Below are 21,988 nucleotides of genomic sequence, written 5' to 3'. Positions count from 1 at the left end.
ACTGAGAGCCACAGATCTCTGTCAGCAGACTTCCTCCCTTAACTGCTACACCCATGCTCTCAAATGCAACTCCAATGTTAAAATAGAATGCAAAGTCAAAGGGTGAAACTTGCTGGCATTTTTGCCTCAATTATGCAGGAGGGGGATCCCAACCTCTATATTCCTTGAAGGGAAGGTAGGCGCCACATCCCTGCTTCTGTTTTGGTATATTTCAATGGGACAGGGTGCAATTTAGTCTTTATAAACTTTACTCGACTGCCTAGGTAATCATCCAGAGAATCTCTAGATTTCCATTTCCCTAATAATTGACTGTACCAGGGAACTGTTCGGGTGTTCTACCTCCTTGTAATGCCAAAATGGCTACCCAAAACCCAAGGCGTTGACCTCTCTCAGCCACTTCAACTCTGAATCTGTTAATGAGAACTGAAACAACAGGGTGATTAGCATACTATGGTTGCTAAGTACTGATACCTTTCTCCAAGTAGCTGAGCACCGACCTGATGGACTGGATGGTCCCTGTTTCTTGGGCACTGTACAGTATCTGGATATAGGCATTACATGCTTCCCACACAGTCTTTTAGGGCTCATTTACTGCAGTTGCTGCAATACTGGTCCAGGCTCCTAAAATACTTGCTCTCTGTTCGCCCATGCTTCCCTGAGGGACCCACCCGTTGCCTTTGTGGGCCTTGATCATGTTCGCTGATGAAAAAGAAGTAGGTTTGTATTAGATGAGACTCTGATGGCTTCCTTCCCCAGATGTAGTATTACCTTCCTCTTTTGGGTGACCAAGTGCACTGCACACAAGAGAACGATGCACCTTTTATCGTCTTTTGACACTTGGCCATGACAGAATTTACGTTATTCACCTTGTGGGTAGATGTTCCACCAGTGGCACGTGTCTCCCTGTGCTTGCCTTGCTCTCACAGTGTGTTTTTTTCTGCTCTGAGGAGCCACTGTACTCTGGTGCAGGTTTCCCCGGGAGAGGGCTGTCCCAGTCCACATGCACAGTTGAGAATACAGTTGTGACAGGTCAACCCTCACTGCTCCAACATTCAAGGAATCAGCTGCGGGCGGTACCTACCACAGTATGCACGCTGACCTAATGTTTGCTTCTGGAAGCACTCCAGAAACAGTGGTGTGGGGGGCATGCATGTAATAATACATGGTCCCACAGAGCCTAAACACCCCATACCAGGCTAGAATATGTCACTAAACATCCAGCTGCCTAGAGTCCCTCCGTACTAAAAGGAAGAGTTCTCTGTTCCCAACCCAAGTTGGCCGCCCTTGCAAAGATTGCTTATGGCTCATTCTCAATCTATCGCAGCTCCAGAATGTTTGGTGCATCACTTCTGGATTCCTTTGCTGCATCATGTACAGTTTTCTCTTACATGAGGACCTTTGGCACTAAGGAATCTATATTGTACAACATTAAGTTCCATTTTGTATGGCATCGTTGTCCAAATGCTATTCTTTTTGTCCCTTTCATTTTTCTATTTATGTTTTGGCCCTTAGGTTGAAATTCTCTAGCTGCCTTCATCTTGGTCCTATTCTGCTCTTCCTTGCAGGGTTGTTAATGCTTTGTTAGTTTATCATTCTTGCTTCTGCTGCATCTTCTGCTTGATCCAGTACGAGCCTTGGAGGTTCTTTATGATTTTTGACTTTTTCCTCCACGCTCTGACTTTTCTCAGAAACCCTTGTTAGATCAGAAAAACAGGGATGAACGGATAACTGACAGTGGGAGGATGTAGGGGTGGTCTCTACACAAAGGCATCGTTCCTGTGGGTTAGGCAATGTTTCTAGGCACGTCGCAGGTTTACTGCAGGAAGCAAAGGTACATGAGGAGGTTCAGCTTATCCAGTTTAAAGCCACCCTCGTTGCTTTTCATCTGCAAAGGTGCTTTCTTTAGCCATTTAATGTTTTATTTATTCAGTGTTCTTATACAGTGCACTAGCACTCAATTGACATTTAGGCACTCTACATCAAAAAGAAATCTATATATAAATGGTTTGGAGATTAAGGGCCATATGTATGAACAACGCGTTTTGCGATTCTCAAATTGCGATGTTTAGGGAATCGCAATTAGAGAATCGCAAAATGCAATGTATGTAGGATTTGCTAAATATTTTGCGAATCCTGCATATTCCTTATTTGCGAATTGCAAATTGAGATTCGCAAATAAGGAATACCTTCCCATTCATTCCTATGGGCTTAGAAGGCCCATAGGAATGAATGGGAAGACATTCTCAATTTGCGATTCCCGATTGGAGAATCGCAAATTGAGAATGCAATTTCAAGGTTGCAAGGGTGTCAATAGGACACCCTGTTGCACCCCTGAAATAAGCATGTGTGCACATGTGGCGCACATACATGCCTTAAGGGCATGTATGTGCGCCACATGGCACTTTAACAAATGGAAAAAAGTGCATTTTTCAAAGAAATCGCAAATTACCACCAACCTGAAGTTGGTGGTAATTTGCAATTCCTTAAGCCAAAATCGCACAACTTGGGTGCTTCCTACATTGCATTTAAGGAATCGTAATTTGGGATTCCTTAAATGCATTTGCAAAATAGGGAATCGCAAATTTTGCGATTCCTTTTTTTGCGAGTGGGTTTTTGTGTGCTACATTGCACACTGCCTAAATTGCGATCGCAAATACTGAAATTCTGCGAATTTCGGCATTTGCAATCGCAATTTGGAATGATACATATGGCCCAATGTGCTGTAACTTGCCAACTTCCTCGCCTCAGGGTTTGTTGAAAGAGATGTTTAAGCTACGCATTTCCCTTCCTTGGGGTCGCTTTCTTGAATGAGGAAGAGAAGATGCATTTTCCACAGTACATAAGATTATTGTTCTTAAATTGCTTTTGTTTGATGACATATTTGATGGGGAGAGATAAGTGTGTAAAAAACACCAGAAGGGTAGTTACTCTGAAGCATTATGATAGAAACAGTAGTTTTTGTCCAGAAGTTCTTTTTACAGACATCTACGGTTTGGATGTTATTGTATAGACCCCATGCGTGTGTGTTAGTTACAATAGCTGGAAGTGTTCTTTCCACATGTCTAATGTATGACACACTTTCTTATATTTGTTGCTTTCATGTTGGACTGAGGCAGTCAGGACACGAGTCTGAAATATTAAAGATAACATTTAGACACTGAATCTAAGTGAAGAGGTAAAATCAGGTGCAAAAACTGCCCGATGGAAATACTGTTCTGCACGGTAACGCTTTTACCCTAGACCGTTTTTGTCCCGGATTCCAAGTTTTCCTGGTGCGGATGGGGAATGACGTATGAGGTTAAGGCCATAACAACCTCTTAAAGCATTCTCTTCAATTATTAATTTGTGTTTAATCGTTGTCTGACAGGTAGACGCATCTGCATGGTGGTGGCTGCGGAGATATGCCGTCCAGAGCTATCAACTCTGAATGCACCTTAGGGACAATGCAATGTAGATTTTAAAATATTAGCTTGCTTATTTACTTATGCGAGTGCATGCTATGACAAGATGTCCTAGGGCAGTGGTCCTTCACCTTGTCCCTTCTGTGAACCCCATTTAAGCATTATTGGAATACGGGGATGCCCACTGAGTCAATACCGCAAGCCCAGCTTAAGCAATTTTAATGATTTGATCCTCAAAACAATACACAAAATAACAAAAAAATGTGTTCATCCAACAAATACACAGATGCTGACATATTTTATTTAATTCTCAAACAAATGTAAAAAATCCAAATCTTCATTTTGATGTGGAGGTATAGCTTTCCTAAATTTATCCGAGGCCACGATTGTCCATTCTATATCCTGTTTGATGCATTTACACTGTTCCCCAAAATCAATCTGAGGACACCAACTTAATTTGTAGCCTCCTGTTGCAAATTCCTTCACATTTAACGAGTTAATGTATTCAAGTTTACATTTTGCTTCTTTACATACACTTTATTAATCCTTTAATATTGTGTAAGTTTCTAAGCAGTTGCGGACCCCAGAACAGGAACTGTTGAGCCCCCCAGGGGTCCCAGGACCACTGATTAAGATCCCCTGTCCTAGGGCATATAAAAACTCTAGCTCTCCCGGGTCTGCTTCCCTGTGGGTGCCCCAGAATGCCTCCTCCCCAGGCTCTAAGCACTTCGACACCGAGCACCCTGATATACGTACTAATGATCGACTTACGTATTCTTTAACATTTTTCGTCTTCACCGCTTTGTAGGAGGAATATGCCGGGTACAGTGTGCCAAAAAACAACCTATAAAGAGATGGATGGAAAGAAGAAAAAGTAAGAAAGAGTTAAAAAGAGAGCACTCGATATTTTAATCATTTCCTGTTTTTATTCTTTGCGGGCGGCGGGAGGTGCGGAAGTGAGGCGACGGTAGCATGGGTGTTTCCGACGTACAATCACCACGTGGGATGAGGGGGCAGGATTCATCACCAAGCTAACACATTCAGCTTTTACATACCTACATATAATGTAAGGCAACTACTGCCAGACTTAATGGAACACGCAGGATCCAGACAGGAAACCGATCGTTAAACGTTTCCAAAGTAGGAGCACTTTTCTCTGCAGTTCTCAAGAAGGAAAATAAAATAATCTTTGAGGCTTGAGCTCACCGTGCTCCGAAAGGAATGCACAAAACAGGACGCCTAAAAATACCTGGATCAGAGCTGTAGGATATAACTTTTCTAAATATGTAATCTGTAATGAATATGTAATTAGTAAAAACGTAACTCTCACCACGAGTAACCGTAGTAGCTATATGTATTGTCACCTACTACCCCATTACTGAATTTTTCATGTAACATTCTTCGCTCTACTATAAAGCGCTCCGACACTTCTGGATAATGTCTGTGCTATATAAAACACATAAATACACAACAAATGCCTACCTGTCTAACAACACATGTAGACTGGCTTCAAACATACCAGCTATTGTGGAGAGTTCTTGTGGTATGGACATTATATGAACATCAGGTAATAGTTATCACAATATGCTGGCCTCATCCACCTTGTTTTCTTTCATGGACAGTCCTCCTAACCCCGTCCCCTTTATTATAACCTGCTAGTTTGAGAGGAGGAGCCGATCCATCTTCTCTTTTGTTTCCCCGAGACAGGCCTGTAGTCAGATGTATATTTTTAGGGGGGCATGGCCCTCCGCTATGACCAAACATTAAAACTGTGCTCTATAAGTGCATTCTTTCCCAAAAACAGGTTGCACTACTAAATATCAACAGCCAGAATATCATATTACAAGAATATGGAGGGCAGAATTTCAAAAGGTAAGTGCATATTGGCAAGTATAGAGTTACTATTTACTATTCCTATCTCAACATCTACATACCTGGAAGATAATATATATATATTTCTTAGGTACATATATGTGGAGTAAGGTATAGAAAATCTATACTTACCTGTTAATATTTTGGATTTTATATTTTGTACCATTGATATTGGTTTCGATATTTAGAATGCACTTATAATTCTATGTGAAAGAATATGTGGATTTTTTACATATTAAAGCACACACAATTAACTTTCTGCAATCAAACTTTAAATCCAGTCAATTAGAGAACATTTAATGTAGAGGGGAGCAAAGTTGTAAGGGAGGCTAGTTTGTAGCTTTGTGTATTCTCTAAACTTTTCAGGCTTTGTGAAATGCAAAGCATATGAGGTTATTTTCTTTGAAGCTGGTCTGATCTCAGAACCCTCTCTCCTGCACCTCTTACCTAAGGTGGGCGATTTCCAGCCTCCACACTCAATATTTCTTTGCTGGAGGATGTCCTATCTATTCTGTATCAGGAAATTATGACACCTGGAAGGCCCGAAAGGATGAACCTTACCTCACGTAAAGGGAGGAAACTTTATCCGCTTCATAAAGTGTGGCGTTTCCTAATTCCACCTACCTTTGTAAGTGAGTTTTTGATTTAACTTGGCACACATTTGAAATACAGAGAGCTTGGATCATATCCATTAAAAACATTTTGGGAAATTGTTTGTGTGTTTTAAACATTTTAGGGCTGCAACAATGGTGAAAAGAATTTAGCTGTCAGTTTACAGGGGAAGTTGGGAAGGCCACACATTGAATTTCACTATAAGGTTGTGCCAAAGATAGATCATTCAATTATATTTGATCAAGAGCACCAGTCAAAACTGCATGGACTTGAAGCAGACTCCAGAATTGGAATACACCCCTCATAGTTACAGGCATGTTGTTCAAAATGTGTGGTACAAAAGGAGACCTTTGTTAGACATCCACCAGCAATACAGGAAGGCATGGTAAAAGATAGGTGACTGTGTGAACCCGGGAAGGGTCCATTTGAGGCCTGTGGCGTAGCTGAGGACACTATTCCATCTCCAGTTAGAGGACTAGCAGATGGACAGGTAGCAGCACTGCCTCCAGGGGTCTGAGTGGTGGTTTCATGGTTTGCATGTAAAATCCTGCTCTTTCATAACATCTCTTTTTTTTTTTTTTCTTTTTTTTTTAATGAGCAGAGCAAAAAGGTACATACATATTTTCAAAAACAACATTTGAAACACCACAATTAGACCAACCATTGATATTGGTATATTGAAAGACTACTTACTAAGTAAAGTACGGAGTGCTATGGATTTTCATATTTATAAGCAGTCACATATCATTCCATTGTCTATTGACAAGTTGACAAATAAAGTGCAAATGCAAAATGTAGCTACAAGTTGACTTATAACTCAACTGAGATATACGATTCATCTTAAATCACTTAAGATAAAAATAAAAATTAAAATCCAGATTAAAGTGCCCAATGCAATAGCAGCCGGAGTTAACCTTGGCAAATACAGTACTCTTACCGTCAAATACAAATATTGACGACTAAAGTGCAAATGCAAAATGAAACTACAAAGTCACATATAACTCAACTCATCTTAGAACTCTAGGGACCTAATTAGGTTCTAGATTAAAGTGCAAATGCAAAAGCAGACGGAATTTGCCTTGTTAAAATACAGTACTATTAACATTATTACCGTTTAAAGTGCAATTGTACTAGCAGCAGAACTTGACTTAAAAGAAAAACACAGTATTACAGTCATAAAATACACAATATAAGGCTAACAGGGTAAAGTGCAAATACAAATAACAGCCAATTAAAAGCTGCTAAAATCACATAAATAAGAGAACAACATTTTCGTCATTGATCCCAAAAAAATTATACATTATGAATAGTAGAAAACTTATACAAGTAGAAAATCATTGCCCCAGTCCATTTGGGGATCAATAGTGATTTAATAGTTCAAGCTGTATTACTCTTTAACAATTAGAAGATCCGCGCCATCTCTACGACCTATCCTTGAGTAGGAGTAATTCTTCAAATTTTTTCCAATTTTTCTTATATTTCCGTAAGCCCCCTACTCTCTTGGCATATGCCTCTTCAAATTTCCAGATCCTTTTCATTTTATTAAACCAATTTAAATGATTCGGAATCTCCTTAGATTTCCAACTTTGCAGTATCAAGGAACGCGCCACCATACAAGATATAGCTACAAAAACCCTATTGGAGCTAGATAGATTAACCTCGTCCATTGAATACCCGAATAATGCAGTTTCGACCTGGGGAAAGACACTCATGCCTGTAACTGCTCCCAAATCGTTGAAAATCTCCCCCCAGAACTGCGCCAGTTGCGGGCAGGAAAAAAAAATGTGTAGCCATCCTCCTTCCTCCTCCTGGTGGCAGCGGAAACACCTATTGAGATGGTCGGGATATCGTTTCTGAATCATAGATGGGGTCCAGTAAGCAAGCCATCTTGATAAAAAGGACATTCTTTTAAAATTAGCGGCACGTAGAGACCTATGCCCTAACAGGCATATTTTTTCCCATTCCTTCAAGCTCAATCTGCAACCAGTATCCCTTGCTATTTTTTCAATGTGGGAGACTATCCCCTTTGCCTGTTCCTCCTTCCGCAATACAGAATACCATTTCCCAAGTCCCGAAAGCTTTAAATCATAGAGTTCTACCATGGTATAGTGTGGAGTATTCAAAATACCCTCAATATTGGAAATAAAATGAACTATCCGCAAATATTCAAGAAATGTGGGCTTTCTAGAACCTTCTGCCCTGTCCATTATTTCTTGCCAGGATATTATTTTGTTATGGGCAATGAAGTGTTTAAGTTGAGAAAACCCACACTCACCCCAAATCTCAATATATCTTAGTTGCAGATGTAGGCCGAGACTGTTACACTCAGCCAGACCCAGAAATTGAAAGCCTGAGGAGCTATTTTTTTTAAAGATTGCTTGAATCCGAAACTGAACTTCTCGTAGAGACTTGTAGCGTGTCCTCTTAGGTAATTTGGCAGTCTTTAAAAAGGCGGGCATTTGCGTTCCCCCTTCTACTATCATTTTATCAAAAATAAAGCTATCATAGATGCACTTATAAAAAGTTAGGTCAACCACTAAATTCAATAAGGCAGCCTGATAATATGTCCGTATCTGCGGAAATGCTAGACCTCCTTGATTTATGGGCAGCTGTACTGTGGTTAATTTTACTCTGGGAACCTTTTTTGCCCAAATAAATTCCCTAAACAATGTATCTAATTCATTGAAATAAGTTTGATTGAGGCGAATCGGGACGTTTAAGAATAAAAAGATCAATAGGGGAAGAATTGACATTTTAATCAAAGAGACTCTCCCTATAATTGTGAGGGGGAGTGAAGACCATTGTTCGAAAAAGCCTTTGATCTTCTGTTTAGTTCTAAGATAGTTTAGTTCAAATAATTTCTGATACTGGTTAGTAACATAGATACCCAAATATCTTATCGGGTCAGTTTTCATAGCTTGGACTCTCAAATTATTAGGTAGAACATTAGGATCAATATTAAGAGCCAGTATCTCGGTCTTTTTTTCATTTATTTTGTATCCACCGATTTGTTGAAACAAAAAAAATTCTTTAAAGGCAAGCTCTAGGTTCTCTTTTGTCGGGGTTAAATACAAAATGATGTCGTCAGCGAACAACTTAACTTTAGACATCCCTGGTATAGGAGACAAAATAGCAGCATTATTACGTATTTTTAAAACCAAGGGTTCAATAAAAAAGGTAAAAAGTAGCGGGGAAAGCGGGCAACCCTGCCTGGTTCTCCGTTTTATTGTAATTTCCCCTACTTGTTCCTGATTAATAACCACCTTAGCGCTTGCACTATAATAAATATTCTTTAACATATTAACAATCTGTTGTGAAAGACCCATACTCCTTAAAGTTAAAAACAATGTTTGCCAATTCACAAGATCAAAAGCCTTTTCAGCGTCAACCATAATTATTGCAGCAGGAATTTCGTTAGTATTAAAAAAATCTAAGGCATGAATTAAAAATTGAGTATTAGTTGCCATAGATCGACCTGCTATAAAACCTGTCTGATCCTTATGTATTTTTTCTTGAGCAGCAGGGAGGAAGCGCTGAGCCCATACTTTCATTAAAATCTTGTAATCAGAATTAAGTAAGCTGATTGGCCTAAAAGAGTTCACATCTAGTGGGTTCTTATCTTTTTTCACAAAGGATATTATTATAGATTCCTTAAATTCAGTAGATACAGTTCCACCCTTTCTAATATCATTAAAAAGTCTCTTTATAGGAGATACCAATTCTTTAGTAAAGACCTTATGAAATCCATCCTGACCACATGCCTTTCCCCCTGCAATAGATTTAATTGCACTTATAATTTCTTCTTCCATTATTTCATTATCTAATTCTTTGATTCTGTCCTCTGAGAGTTTGGGAAGATCAATATCCATCAAATACTTTGAAATGTGTTCATTATTAACCGGATACTCTTTTTTTTTTTTTTAAATCTTTTTATTAAACATTTTTACATTTATGTACAAGGCACAGTGCACTATTTCAAAAGAAGAGCGTAACAGCAGTAAAATATTCCATCTACAATAAATGCAAAAAGGGCAAGAAAATGTTATCGTAAGAGAAAACATACATAGCACAGATAGAAAGGGTAACCAGACAAGGCCATAAAAAGAAAAGAAAAAATTCATTCATTAATTACCATGAACAATTACCATGAACAAAATCCCCCACTCTTACGAAGCACTATCTGCGCAACTTCTAGTCAGCAGAAAAGATATATGAGCACGTATTACCAGACCCATTCAGTTCGTTAAACTAAATTAGAGATTCCCTTCCTTCCATCGAGTGATGGGATCCCAAATTACCCTGCCCAATTTCCTCCCGTTTTTACCTTTCCTAGCGTATATCTCTTTCTCCAAATGATACATCGAAAGCAGTTTAGCAAGCCATTGATGAAATGTAGGCGGGAGAGGATCTAGCCATGCAGAGGCTAGGCACAATCTAAGGACTGCTACCGCTACAAACAAGAATTCCCCCCCTGACTGCATCCCTCCTTCCTCCTCATTTATGCCTAATAGAATGATTGCGGGAGTTAATGAGAAATAATTTATTCCTAGTACAGTCTTTACAAAATTCCCAATATCCTTCTTCAACAAATATAAATGGGGGCATGTGGCAAATACATGTTTTAAGTCTGCCTCATCACTTCCACATCTATAACAATTTGTTCCTACAGTTCCTCCCCACTGAGCTAATTTAGCTGGGGTGTAGTACAGATGATACAGCGTTTTATAATGCTGTGCCTGCAATGATGCTGAACACAAAAGTCTATGCCCCTTTTCCAGGGATAACTCAAAACAATCCTGACTAACACTCAGACTATCCTTCCACTTATCACTCCATTTCACTAAATCATCCTGCTTCCCTTTCAATAATTCAGAATAAAATCGTTTAATCGTACACTCTTTCCCTATTCGTATCAATTCCATTACCGAATCTCTACCAAACCCCAGAGATCCGCCCAGTTTACTCATCAAGAAACTCCTGATTTGTAAGAACTTAAAGAGGTGACTGTTGGGCAAATTGTACCTATTCTGGATTTCTAAAAATTGGCAGACACTTGAGTCCCCCAGAACGTCCCCAATGCTCTTGACTCCCTTACCTACCCATTCTGTAAACACCGAGTCCGCGAAAATCTCTTCTGGAATATTAGGGTTATCTATGAATCTAGTGTAGCGGTTATACCTCCCCAGGCCTGCCCTTTTCCTAAATGCTTTCCAGACTGCATATGCTGCCATAGGAGTCTTAAATTTTGTTCGCTTGTAGTAGCTGGCCTCCGTGAATTTTAGAAACACATTTTCTGCCTCCATACCCAAAACCAGTCCAGATTAACCGGATACTCTGTTGAATAGAGCTGTCCGTAGTGATGGAGGAAGACCCGCGAGACACTATCCCTATCTGATACAACTAATTCCGTTACAGGGTCCCTGATGGAAGTGATTAGAGAGGATTCCATTTTTTTCCTGGTGGAATTGGCTAACAACTTCCCCATTAACTGACTCTCTTCATACATTTTTTGTTGATATATTTTGGAGTTACATATTTCCTCCAGGATAAAAAAATCTCTTAATTCCCTACTAGCTTTGTTGAAGGAATTGGGGGAATGATGTAACATTAAGGCATATTCTTGATCCACCTTGTTCTGAAGGTTCTCAATTTGCGACCTCCGAGTTTTGGACTGACCGGCCATAACAGCTATTACTTGAGCCCGGGCCGCAGCCTTAAACCCTCCCCAGACAGCAGAGGGGGTGGCGGTGTTATTGTTGATCTCAAAATAATGAACAATCCACTCCCTGAATCCCCTAATCCATTCTTCATTTTGCAGGAGGAGACGATCCATCTGCCACCTTGATCGTTCCTTATCTCTCCCCCCCAAAAGCAAAGAAACCCCTACCAGTGCGTGATCAGAAAAAGGAATTACTACTGATCCACGCACTTGTCACCTGTATAGATCTTGATGTTAATAGATAGTCTAGTCGAGAGGCCGAAGAGGAGCGATTGGAATAAAAGGTAAAGGATTCCGTTTCTTGATGGAGATCCCGCCAAGAATCCACGAGCCCAAACTGTTCCATAATTGCCACCATCATTTTTTTTGTATTGGGCTTCGACTGTCTTTTGTTTTTATTAGTGGTATCCTTCCTAATATCCATAATATAATTAAAATCCCCCCTAGGACAATCTGTCCAGGGGAACTAATCAGCTTTTCGTGGATCTGGGTCAGGGGTAAAACATTATCAGATAATGGGCCATAATAATTAATAACATTTATTATCCGACCCCTAATTTTACTTGTTACCCAGATCCATCTCCCTAAAATGTCTCGATGTACTTGAAGAAACTCCCAATCCATTCTATTGGAAAAATAAATTGCTACCCCCCTCATTGCTGCCCCTGAAGAAGCAAAAAAGGCCTTTGAATTTTTTTTAGGGATAAACAAGTTGGGGGAATTGGACTTGAGATGGGTTTCCTGAAGAAAGAGAACATGGGGGTCCAGAAAAGCGGCCCATCTTATAAGTGCACCATATTTCTTCTTATTTAATATCCCGTTGGTATTCAATGACAGAATCTTACACCTACCAGTTGCCATACTTCTTTACTCTGTAAATCAATCCGGGCCTTCTTACTACTGCTCCTTTTCCTGCTAACACCCAACCCCCCACCACCCTAAAAATAACCCCTCCCCTGGAAATGTGGAAACCACCCCCCCTACACCACCCAGACCACATCTCCCACCTCCCATAATTAAACCTGGGTGTCATGTTGTTACACCCCATTAGGCACTCATGGTCGCACCCTCCTGCCCCCCCTGCCCCAGATTAGAACAAGCCAAAGGGAATTTTTTTTAGAGAAATCACACTTAACCTGAGGAGCCAGATATACCCTTCAAACAAGTCTGGGCCTCCTCAATATCTGAAAACATGAAAAATCTCCCCTTGACCAGAACTTTTAATTTCGATTGCTGAACGATAGAGGCCTGAGCCCCATGAGCCTTAAAGAGATGTAGCATCTTAATGAACTCTTTTCTTCTTCGAGCTGCAACAGCTGTCATATCGGAGAAAATTCTACATTTCTGTGTCTCGTTGAGGGGAAATTGTCGTTGTTGAAAAGCCTTTGCCAACATTTTTTCTTTAACTCTATAATCAGCAAAGTTTAAAAGAATTGCTCTTGGATAAGGAGAATTTGGAAAGGGTTGGGCTGGAATGCGGTGTGCCCTAGTAATAGACAGATCTCCTTCATAGTCTGGCAATACTTGCTGCTTGATGAGCGTGTTAACCCAAAAGAGGGTCTGAGCACCCTCAATCCCTTCAGGCACCCCCACTAGGTGCAGATTAGACCTCCTGGAATGACTTTCCATCTCCTCAACCTTATTCTCAAGATATCTTTTCTTCTTGTCCGCTTCTTTTGTTTCAGTCATCACCGTCGCCAACTGATCTTCGATGGTGGAGATTCTGGCCTCTACCTCAGAGAATCTAGTAGGGAGACCCATAATAGCCTCTTCGATTTTATCTAGCCGCTGATTAAGGGTATTGATCTCGATTTGCTGGAGCTTTTTCATTTCCCTTATCTCTCCTAAAATTAAATTCAGCATATCACGGACATCAATTTGAACATTTTCAGATTTCTCCGAGCCAAGTTCCACAAGCGGTAGAATTCCAGCGCTGGATGATGGTAAAGTTGAAAATAATTCTTGAGATTTCGGACAGAGATCCAATAATGGATTTCCTGGAATTTGTCTTAACTCAGGGTGATCTGGCAAATCTGGCAAGTCCTGGATCGGAACAGGAGTATCTACCTGCCCACCTAGCCCAACTTCCCCTGTGGGGCAGGTTTGAAGACTTATTGATAAAGTCACCGAGTTTGGGTGGTCGATGTCTCGCCCCCTGTTGGTAAGAGCCGATCCAGCTGCTGGAGAAGACACACCGAGATCGACAGACTGTAGAAGTATAGGGGAGTGAGGAGGTAGTAAAGTTTGTTTTTTAGTAAATAAAGGAAATTTTTTCACCTCCTTTGGCACATTGCCCCCGGTGCAGAGGTCTTGGTTATCCCCTTCCAGGCTAATATTCAATTGTGCCCCCTGCGTCTCCTGTTGCGAGGTTTGGGTAACAGCAGCCATGGTAAAGGATGTATCCTCATCTGAGGTTATGGGTGAGCTGCGACTATCTGGTGAGGAAGGGACAGCCCCTCTGTCGCTTTTTTGAACTGCTTGGCGTGCGAACTTGGAGAGAGCGCGACGGTTTTTCTTGACTTTCTGCGCTTCAATTTTAGCCGCTTTAAAGTTAGCAACACCCTCCCTCTGAGGTCTCACCATTTTCAACGATTGAGAAGGCAAGCTCCCCCTCCTGCGAAGTCACCAACCCGAGGGAACTGCAAGTAATACCCCAGTATAAATGTTTATCTGTTTACAGTCCAGTCCAGATCTCTGACCAGCAACCCCCTGTTATTCCTCCTTACGTCTACTGCGAGCTCATGGTGTGCAAGGCTGCTTCCCTTCAACGTGGACGAAAACAGGACCGAGGAGCTGCTGGTTTGTACTCCTGCCAGACTGCGTAGTCACCCGTTTTTAACATCTCTCTTTGATGCTGCCTACATGATACCTCCCACTGGGATGCCACAGAGTCCTTCACATCCAGAATTATGGACATTCTCCACTCTCTGGCATGCAGTAGACTCCTTGCATAGAATCATCAAGGTGGTATCCTCTATGTGGCTAACATTCATTGTACAAGCATACACGTTTCTGAGTCGTGAATGTACAAAGCATAGAAGCCTGCAGTGTGTACTAGAAATTTAAAATATTTACTTCCAGACGGATTGTTTGGCATTGCTATAAGTGCAGAAACAAGTTAAGCTTCATGTGATGAAACAGTTAAGAGGCTGCCTTATTTCAATCTACACTAGAAAGCCAAATCACCTCCTCAATTGAACGTAGACATCTCAGCAAATAGGTTATACTTTCGAGCACCTATACAAGCAACTGTAAACATGGCTGAAATGCATTCAAAGAGAAGGTCTCAGTACTTCACTCTCATCAACAGCATATAGTAACAAATGACATGGGGATGAGAGGTCAATTGTAATACAAATGCTTTCAGCCTCACATGCCCTGACTATGGTTTCAACAATATTTGGTTCAAAGAGATGAATACTCAGCATGTTGGATCTGGCATGATTATCTAATATTAAACTATTTTTGAAAGATAAATAGTATGTTATAGCAGTCCTTTGTGACATGGCAGGCTATACTGAAGCCGTGTCTGGTGGCTTAGTGGATTAATGTATCCACTGCAGGGCCCTGTTTTTGACCTCATGGTCACAAGTTAAAATCCCAGCGGGTCCACTCAGCCTCTCATCCTTTCTGAGGTTGATAAAATGAGTACCATTGAGTTGGGTAGCAATAAATATCTGTTATTCAGCGCCAAGATGCCCCTCTGAGGATGAACGTGCACTTTACAAATACACGTTATGTTATTGTGTCATTTCAAATTCACAATGACACCTCTTGGTGATATGTGCGCTTAATAGGTTCCTCTGACTTGACTTGACAATGCTGCCTGTTAGGGTATTAGCAGTCCTATGCAGCAGGCACATTAACCTAACAATCTGTCTGAGTCCTGCAAACAAAATAAAGATCTCTAGAGTAGATACATTATCTCATTAGGATGTATTAAGTACAAGCAAGTGTAGGCTAGAACAGTGTCAGTCAAATATAAGTCGCACCTGACTTGTGATGACCCTGCCCCAGCACAATAGTCTAATCAAAGCACTATGCCGTATTGTAATCTGGAGTATCCTCCTGAATCAACATTGCTTCTGAATGGCTATTAGGTAGTGACAACCACTTATAAACCAGGAATAGGAAAGGTCATGATGTTGCTGTCTTAACAACACCATGTCTCAATGTCTTCTACTGTTGTGCAATATTTTCACACAGCAAATTCTTGTTTGGCAAACCATATGAGGGGAGAGGATGTAGCCTTACGCTAGAGAGGTCGACCTCAAAACTGGGGAACCGGGCTCGAGTCTTGTCAGGGACGCTCAACATTCTGTGATTCTGGAAAAATCACTTAATCTCTCTGCGCCTAACAAAAATGAATGTGTCCACCTGTAACGAAACTGGTGCTCATGTAAAGCGCTCTGATACTTGATATCTTCGGGTCGAGTTTGCGCTATATAAAACTCAAAAACTATATATATATATATATATATATATATATATATATATTCACTTAAAAAAACATAGGTTTCACACATGTTATAGTTAGCTGGACATTTCACTCGTGAAAAACCATTGAAATTCCCCCGTTATAGTTAGTGCAGGCAACTATAACTCACGCGACCGCAATCCTCTGCTGATGACGTCAGATATTACATCACTGTATTTAGACATTAATTTACCCATGTCTTCTTCCATTAATTTTTAGCTATACATATATTACAAATATTTTTTTTTCAGAAAGACACATATGTCATCAGTGATGTAATATCTGACGTCATCAGCAGAGGATTGCGGTCGCGTGAGTTATAGTTGCCTGCACTAACTATAACGGGGGAATTTCAATGATTTTTCACGAGTGAAATGTCCAGCTAACTATAACATGTGTGAAACCTATGGTTTTTTAAGTGAATTTGCAAGGTTTTTTAAATGCTAATTCCTAACTATAACGTGTGTGAAACCTATGGTTTTTTCAGTGAATTTGTACGGTTTTTTAAATGCTAAGTTATGTATTTTTTTTTTAAGGTTTTTCACCGTGCGCGCACCAACCTCCCACGTTACGCAGTTCACAAAATTTTTCCGTTTCAACCGTACTCGCACGCTGCGCGCACCCCGCGATTTTTCATAAAAAAAATAAAACATATTTTGGCCCTTGTGGGTCCTTCTGGGACCCCCTGACAAAGGCTAGGGGGTCAGGAACTGTCCACCCTGCCCCCTTTTCACGTTCTCCACCTTTGTTTTTCACCCCCTCAGACTGCGAGAGACAAAATGGCGGCTGACACTTCCTGGTTTCGACCGATTCGAATGTTTACTAAGATCTAACAACCAATCAGAATCGCGCTCGCGCACGTCAGCGTGCGCGTACGATAAGGATTACCGTACGCGCACGGTGCGCTCCTATAGATATATATATTGATTTAAATGCTATTTTCTCAGGAAATACTGAACAGATTTACTACCTCTCTGCCAAATTTCAAGTAATTCTGTTCAGCCGTTCGGGCTGTAGCTTGGACTAAAGGTCCTATGGAAAAATGCATGGGGAAAACGCGTTTTGGGACCCCCCCTTTTTCTCAGCCCCCGCTTGACGAATCCCCCCGAGACTTTCAGGGAAGGAGCGGAGCGGAGCACCCCACCTATTTTGAAAATTTCGCGAGGATTCGTCAATGGCGCCAAAGTTATTCCAAATAGAATGTTGCGGATTTCCCATGGAAACACGGTCCTAACTATAACTATCTACTGGCGACCGCCAGTAGATAATATATATATATATACATATGTGAAAGGTGGGAAGATAGTTCAGCCAATGCTCATTGAATTCTTGGCCTCTAAGTTTATTCTGTGAACTGGTGATTGTACCAGCTTCCACATCAGCTCTTCACACACAACACTGTGGTGTCCCTCGGGGGTCCATCATATCTCTTTTATTATTCAGCATCTACCTAACCCCCTTACCAAACCTGATTAAATCATTCATCCTCATGTGTTACAACTATGCAAATGACACCCAAATCATTTTGAAAATGTATGGTCTGGAAGATCTCTACAATTTAAATCTAGATGACTACCTTTGAGCCATAAACACATGGATGACGAATAACCATCTATACCGCAAATACAGAGATTACAACCTGCAGACAATGGCAAAAATAGCAGCCTACCATATGGTCTAAGAAACATGAGGTCCCTCCAACAACGTCAAGAAGAGTCAGAAACGGGGCATGGCTAGCAGCCGAAGTGAATGGCCACACGTTAAAACGGCTCCGGAGCCCTCTCCGTCTCTCTGGTTATTAATCCTGCCAAAATCCTGATAAATTCATTCCTGGAAGGGGGATCCCGACCCCAGGATCTCGCAGCACTTTTGGGACGTGTAATCACGCCCGCGGGGGAAAGATATTGACGGATACCTCAGCGCGCGCCCGGCGCTCACATCCAACATGGCAGTGCACCCTCACTCCACTGAGTAATCTTGTGGAGACGACAGGTGCTTCAAGGTGACAATCATGGCGCAGGACCAGTCAGCGCCTGGCGGAAGAACCCGGCGGTAACAGTGGCCTGTGCACTGGCTGAGTCGACTCTCCGTGGGGGTTCACTGCTCGCCTATGACCGACGGATGCAGACCGCTGGGTGAGCGGGGGATGGATGCCCGCGGCAGAATCGGAAGCCTCGGCCTCGTGGGCCTGGAGAACTACGGCCTTAAACAGCAGACATTGGAGTGAAGAATCGGAACATCTCGGCGGTGAGTGTCGCGCCGCGGCGGGTTTCTGTTAGGAACGAGAGCTGGTGTGTGGCGCAGATGACGAGCTGGCAAAGGAACTAATTGAGGCCCCAGCTTCCTGGGCGAGCAGGCCCAAACTCCGCATTTCCCTCACGGAGTCACACCGAGAGCTGAGCCCTTGGAGGATCCACATCGAGCGTTGCAATTTAGTCTGGGCCCCCCCCACTGATTCCCTTAAGGGCCAAGGGGGGATGTGGAAGAGGGTGGCCCGCCTCTGCAAGCGAAAAGGCCTGCGAAGTGTCCGCGAGGAGACCTCAACAGACCCTTGTTGGATCATTGTGATTGGAACCATCAGCGAGGAGGAGACGGGCCTCGACTAAGACTTAAGGCCAAAGACCCAGGGATCTCATATATGTGAGGAAGGGCGAGAGCCGTAGCTGATCCGGCTCAATTGGGGTGCGCATTGGAGGGCTAGAGGTATACCCGGTATGCAGCCCTGAGGCTACACACGCATCACTACCCCCGACTTTGGAGGAGGAAGAAGCGCAGAAAGCTAATAAGTATCCGCTCCACAGAATCTTGCTGGGATCATAACTGCTCCTAGTCCTCCCTTGGACTACAGAAGGGTCGGTAGGCCAGGAAATCCGACAGGCCGACAGGGGAGGATACCATCCCCTGGGTAGGCGGCGGCGAGTACTGGGGCTGTTCAGTCATACACCGAATACTGCTGCTGGAAAACGGCAAGTGGAAAAGGACTTAAAACACCGGCGCAAAGTAAGCTAGCCAAATTTGCTTGGTCGAAAGCGGGGGAGGATGGAGACTCCGCATCTCAAGGGGCCTCAGATAGCCAGGGCCAACCATCACAACAACAGGACTTGACGCTCCAAGACATTATGGCGACCATCACGGAAGTGCATACACTTCCCTAGAGACTCGTATTGACACTGTAAATATGGAGGTTTCCCTGATAAGAGCTGACCTAAGAAAAATAGACTCCAGGGTGAAGGACGTAGAGGAAGCTACCACAGTCTTAAACACAGACACTGCCCAATTAAAAAAGCAAGTAAGCCAGCTATAAAGAGAGATAGATCAAAATGGAGGGGCTACTTGATGAATATGAAGGTAAGGCACGTAGGAATAATATACGAATCCTGGGAGTTCCGGAAAGAGCAGAAGGCCCTGCAGCAGATTTACTTGTGGAGGAGTTAATTCTGAAACAGTTACAGCCAAAAAGACTATCGAGCTGCTTCTCCATTGAACGCGCCCATCGTGTTCCCGGAGGTAGGCCCAACCGGGAGTCCCTCCAAGATCGATTACAGCGCGGGTTTTCAATTTTAAGGACCGAGACATTGTTCTTCAGAAAGCGCATGCAATTCTGCCACTTAAATTTGAGGACAGTTTGGTCACTTTTTTCCCCGACTTCACCACCAAATTCCAGGTTCAACGGCGCAGCTTTCTGGAGGTCAAGCCAGCACAGCGTGCTAAAGAAATAAAAAATGCCATGCTCTTCCAGGCGAAACTCCGTATTGAATCAGAGGGTAAGACATGTTTTTTTTCCTCCGCCGAGGAGACATGGGAGAGGCTGGAGGGCTGGCGCCGGGTAGAGAAACCAAATAAGGACCGAAAGGGAGGACCCTGGCCGGGTAGACCCGACAGCAACACCAGGTAATGAAACAAGACTACTCGAACAGAGACGGATTCAACTTCACGCAGCTGAGAAGACGACAATGAGAGTTCTGATATTGAGTATAACCACCTCAAGGACCCTGAGGTAGGACAGTGGCTCAAGTGACACATGGAGGGGTATTCTTTGCCACACCATAGGGGACATATGTGACTTTGTTCGATAATGACTAGGGAAAACCCGATATATGACACTTTGTGGCCATTGAAAAGAGACGGGATGGGATTTCTCCCTAGTATCCAGTATACCATGGAATTATCCTCAAATTGTGGCAGAGGGGGCATGGCTGCAAACCAAGTTCCTCTCAAATAGAAGGGGGGGGCGACAGACACTCTGCCTTATTGGGGAGTGGGTAGTTTGAAATCCACTAGCAGGGGGGCCAGGGAGGGGGGAGTTTCGGGGAGGGAGTGGGGTTGTGGGGGGAGTTTCAACTGTTCATTCTCAACTCAAAAAGTGTTGAGTATCAGATTCAATTATCTTTGTTCAGAGTTCACAGGTGGAAACTCCAATGCACATAAGAGTATGTCCCGCATAAATTATTTCCTTACATATACAGCGGACATTGGAAGGTTTCACCACCCACGGGGTTTGCCCAGCGGTATATCAGACCATTCTTCAGTGTGGATTGAGCTAACAAATCATACCAGACAACAGAGGAATACTATTGTTCTTAATCCCTGGTTACTTAAAGTTCCTGATAAAAGGGAAACCCTGGTCACATGGACAGACCACTACTTCGCTGAAAATGTTGGATCAGTAAACTCCGCGCAGGTGGTGAGGGAGGCTTATAAGGTGGTGTTGAAAGGGCAAGCCTTAGCGTTAAAAGTTTGATACGTCAGGAAGCAAAAACAACAGCTGACACTTTTAGAATGGGAACTCCAGCAACTGGAGACACAGCATGCCTCCTCACCTAGTGAGGCCACCACACACCGATTAACTATAAAGCAATTAGAGAATAAAACATTGGTGAAAAAAAAAACTCGGGCTCGACTACTACAAACTCAACATAGAGTTGGGAGACAGAGCAGGGAAAATGCTAGCGTGGCTGGAGAAGAGGGAGCGGGGGGAGCGTTGGGTACCAAGATTGTCCATTAAAGGGGAAGAGCAAATTTCAGATCCGCAGGGAATTGTGGAGGCTTTCGCAGCCCATCTGGAGGCGGTCTATACCTCCTCCACTACATATACGGCTGAAGATTCTCGGCAATTGTTAGCAGATATACGCCTCCCGCCTTTATCGGAGGAGGATAGAAACACACTGGAAGCCGACCTTTCAGATGAGGAGATCTGCAAAGCAATATTTAGTATCCAATCTAGGAAGGCGATGGGACCCAATGGAATCCCTATTGGATTCCTTAAGTCCATGGCTCCACGGGTAGCACTCCACCTCAAAAACATGTACGTCTGGCTTCCATTGTAGTTATTCGGAAGCCAAGAAAACCAGCTGATAGGTGCGGTTCCTACCGGCCAATCTCTTTAATCAACGTTGTGGCTAAAGTGTTGGCAAATCTCCTGGCTTCTCGTTTAGTGGCAATGTTTCCATCCTTGGTCCACATTGATCAGTCGGGCTTTATGCTAGGGCAGAACACAGCACTGAATATCCGTCGTATTCATAATGTCCTAGGGCATCAACCATACATAGATGAAGATGCAGTGGTGCTTTCTCTTGATGTCTCCATGGCATTTGATTCCATCGAATGGTCGTATCTTTTCGAAGTGCTGGGACACCTGGGGTTTGGCCCACGATTCCTGGGGTGGATTAGGCTGCTGTACACGGAGCTGCGGGGTCAAGTAAAAGTCAATAGCCGTACGTCCCGTATATTCCCACTAGGTAGAGGTACTAGACAGGGTTGCCCCCTGTCCCCCCTGCTTTTCGCATTGGTGCTAGAACTACTGGCATCATGGGTGCGTGGAGATGTTGTACTCAGAGGACTGAAATGGGAGACAGGAATGGAAGATAGGGTATCACTTTACGCGGACGATATCTTGATTTATCTAGC

The 21,988-nt window shown here is 42.7% G+C and overlaps 1 protein-coding gene across 2 annotated transcripts in view; it reads right to left on the bottom strand.

Annotated features, from left to right (window-relative positions):
* Nucleotides 1-21,988, bottom strand: part of REEP2 (receptor accessory protein 2) — a 168,819-nt gene that overhangs the window by 51,759 nt on the left and 95,072 nt on the right. Inside the window, exon 2 of one of the 2 annotated variants that reach the window (XM_085618407.1) lies at nt 4,173-4,245. In XM_085618407.1, the coding sequence (XP_085474533.1) occupies nt 4,173-4,245 (73 nt within the window). Of the gene's footprint in view, nt 1-4,172; nt 4,338-21,988 lie in introns of those variants that run through there. The other variant, XM_085618406.1, reaches the window with a different exon arrangement.

Source organism: Triturus cristatus, chromosome 7 (assembly GCF_964204655.1).
Source record: "Triturus cristatus chromosome 7, aTriCri1.1, whole genome shotgun sequence".
NCBI lineage: Eukaryota > Metazoa > Chordata > Amphibia > Caudata > Salamandridae > Triturus > Triturus cristatus.
Note: the sequence above shows the minus strand (reverse complement) of the source record. Positions and strands in the feature narration are given on the sequence as shown.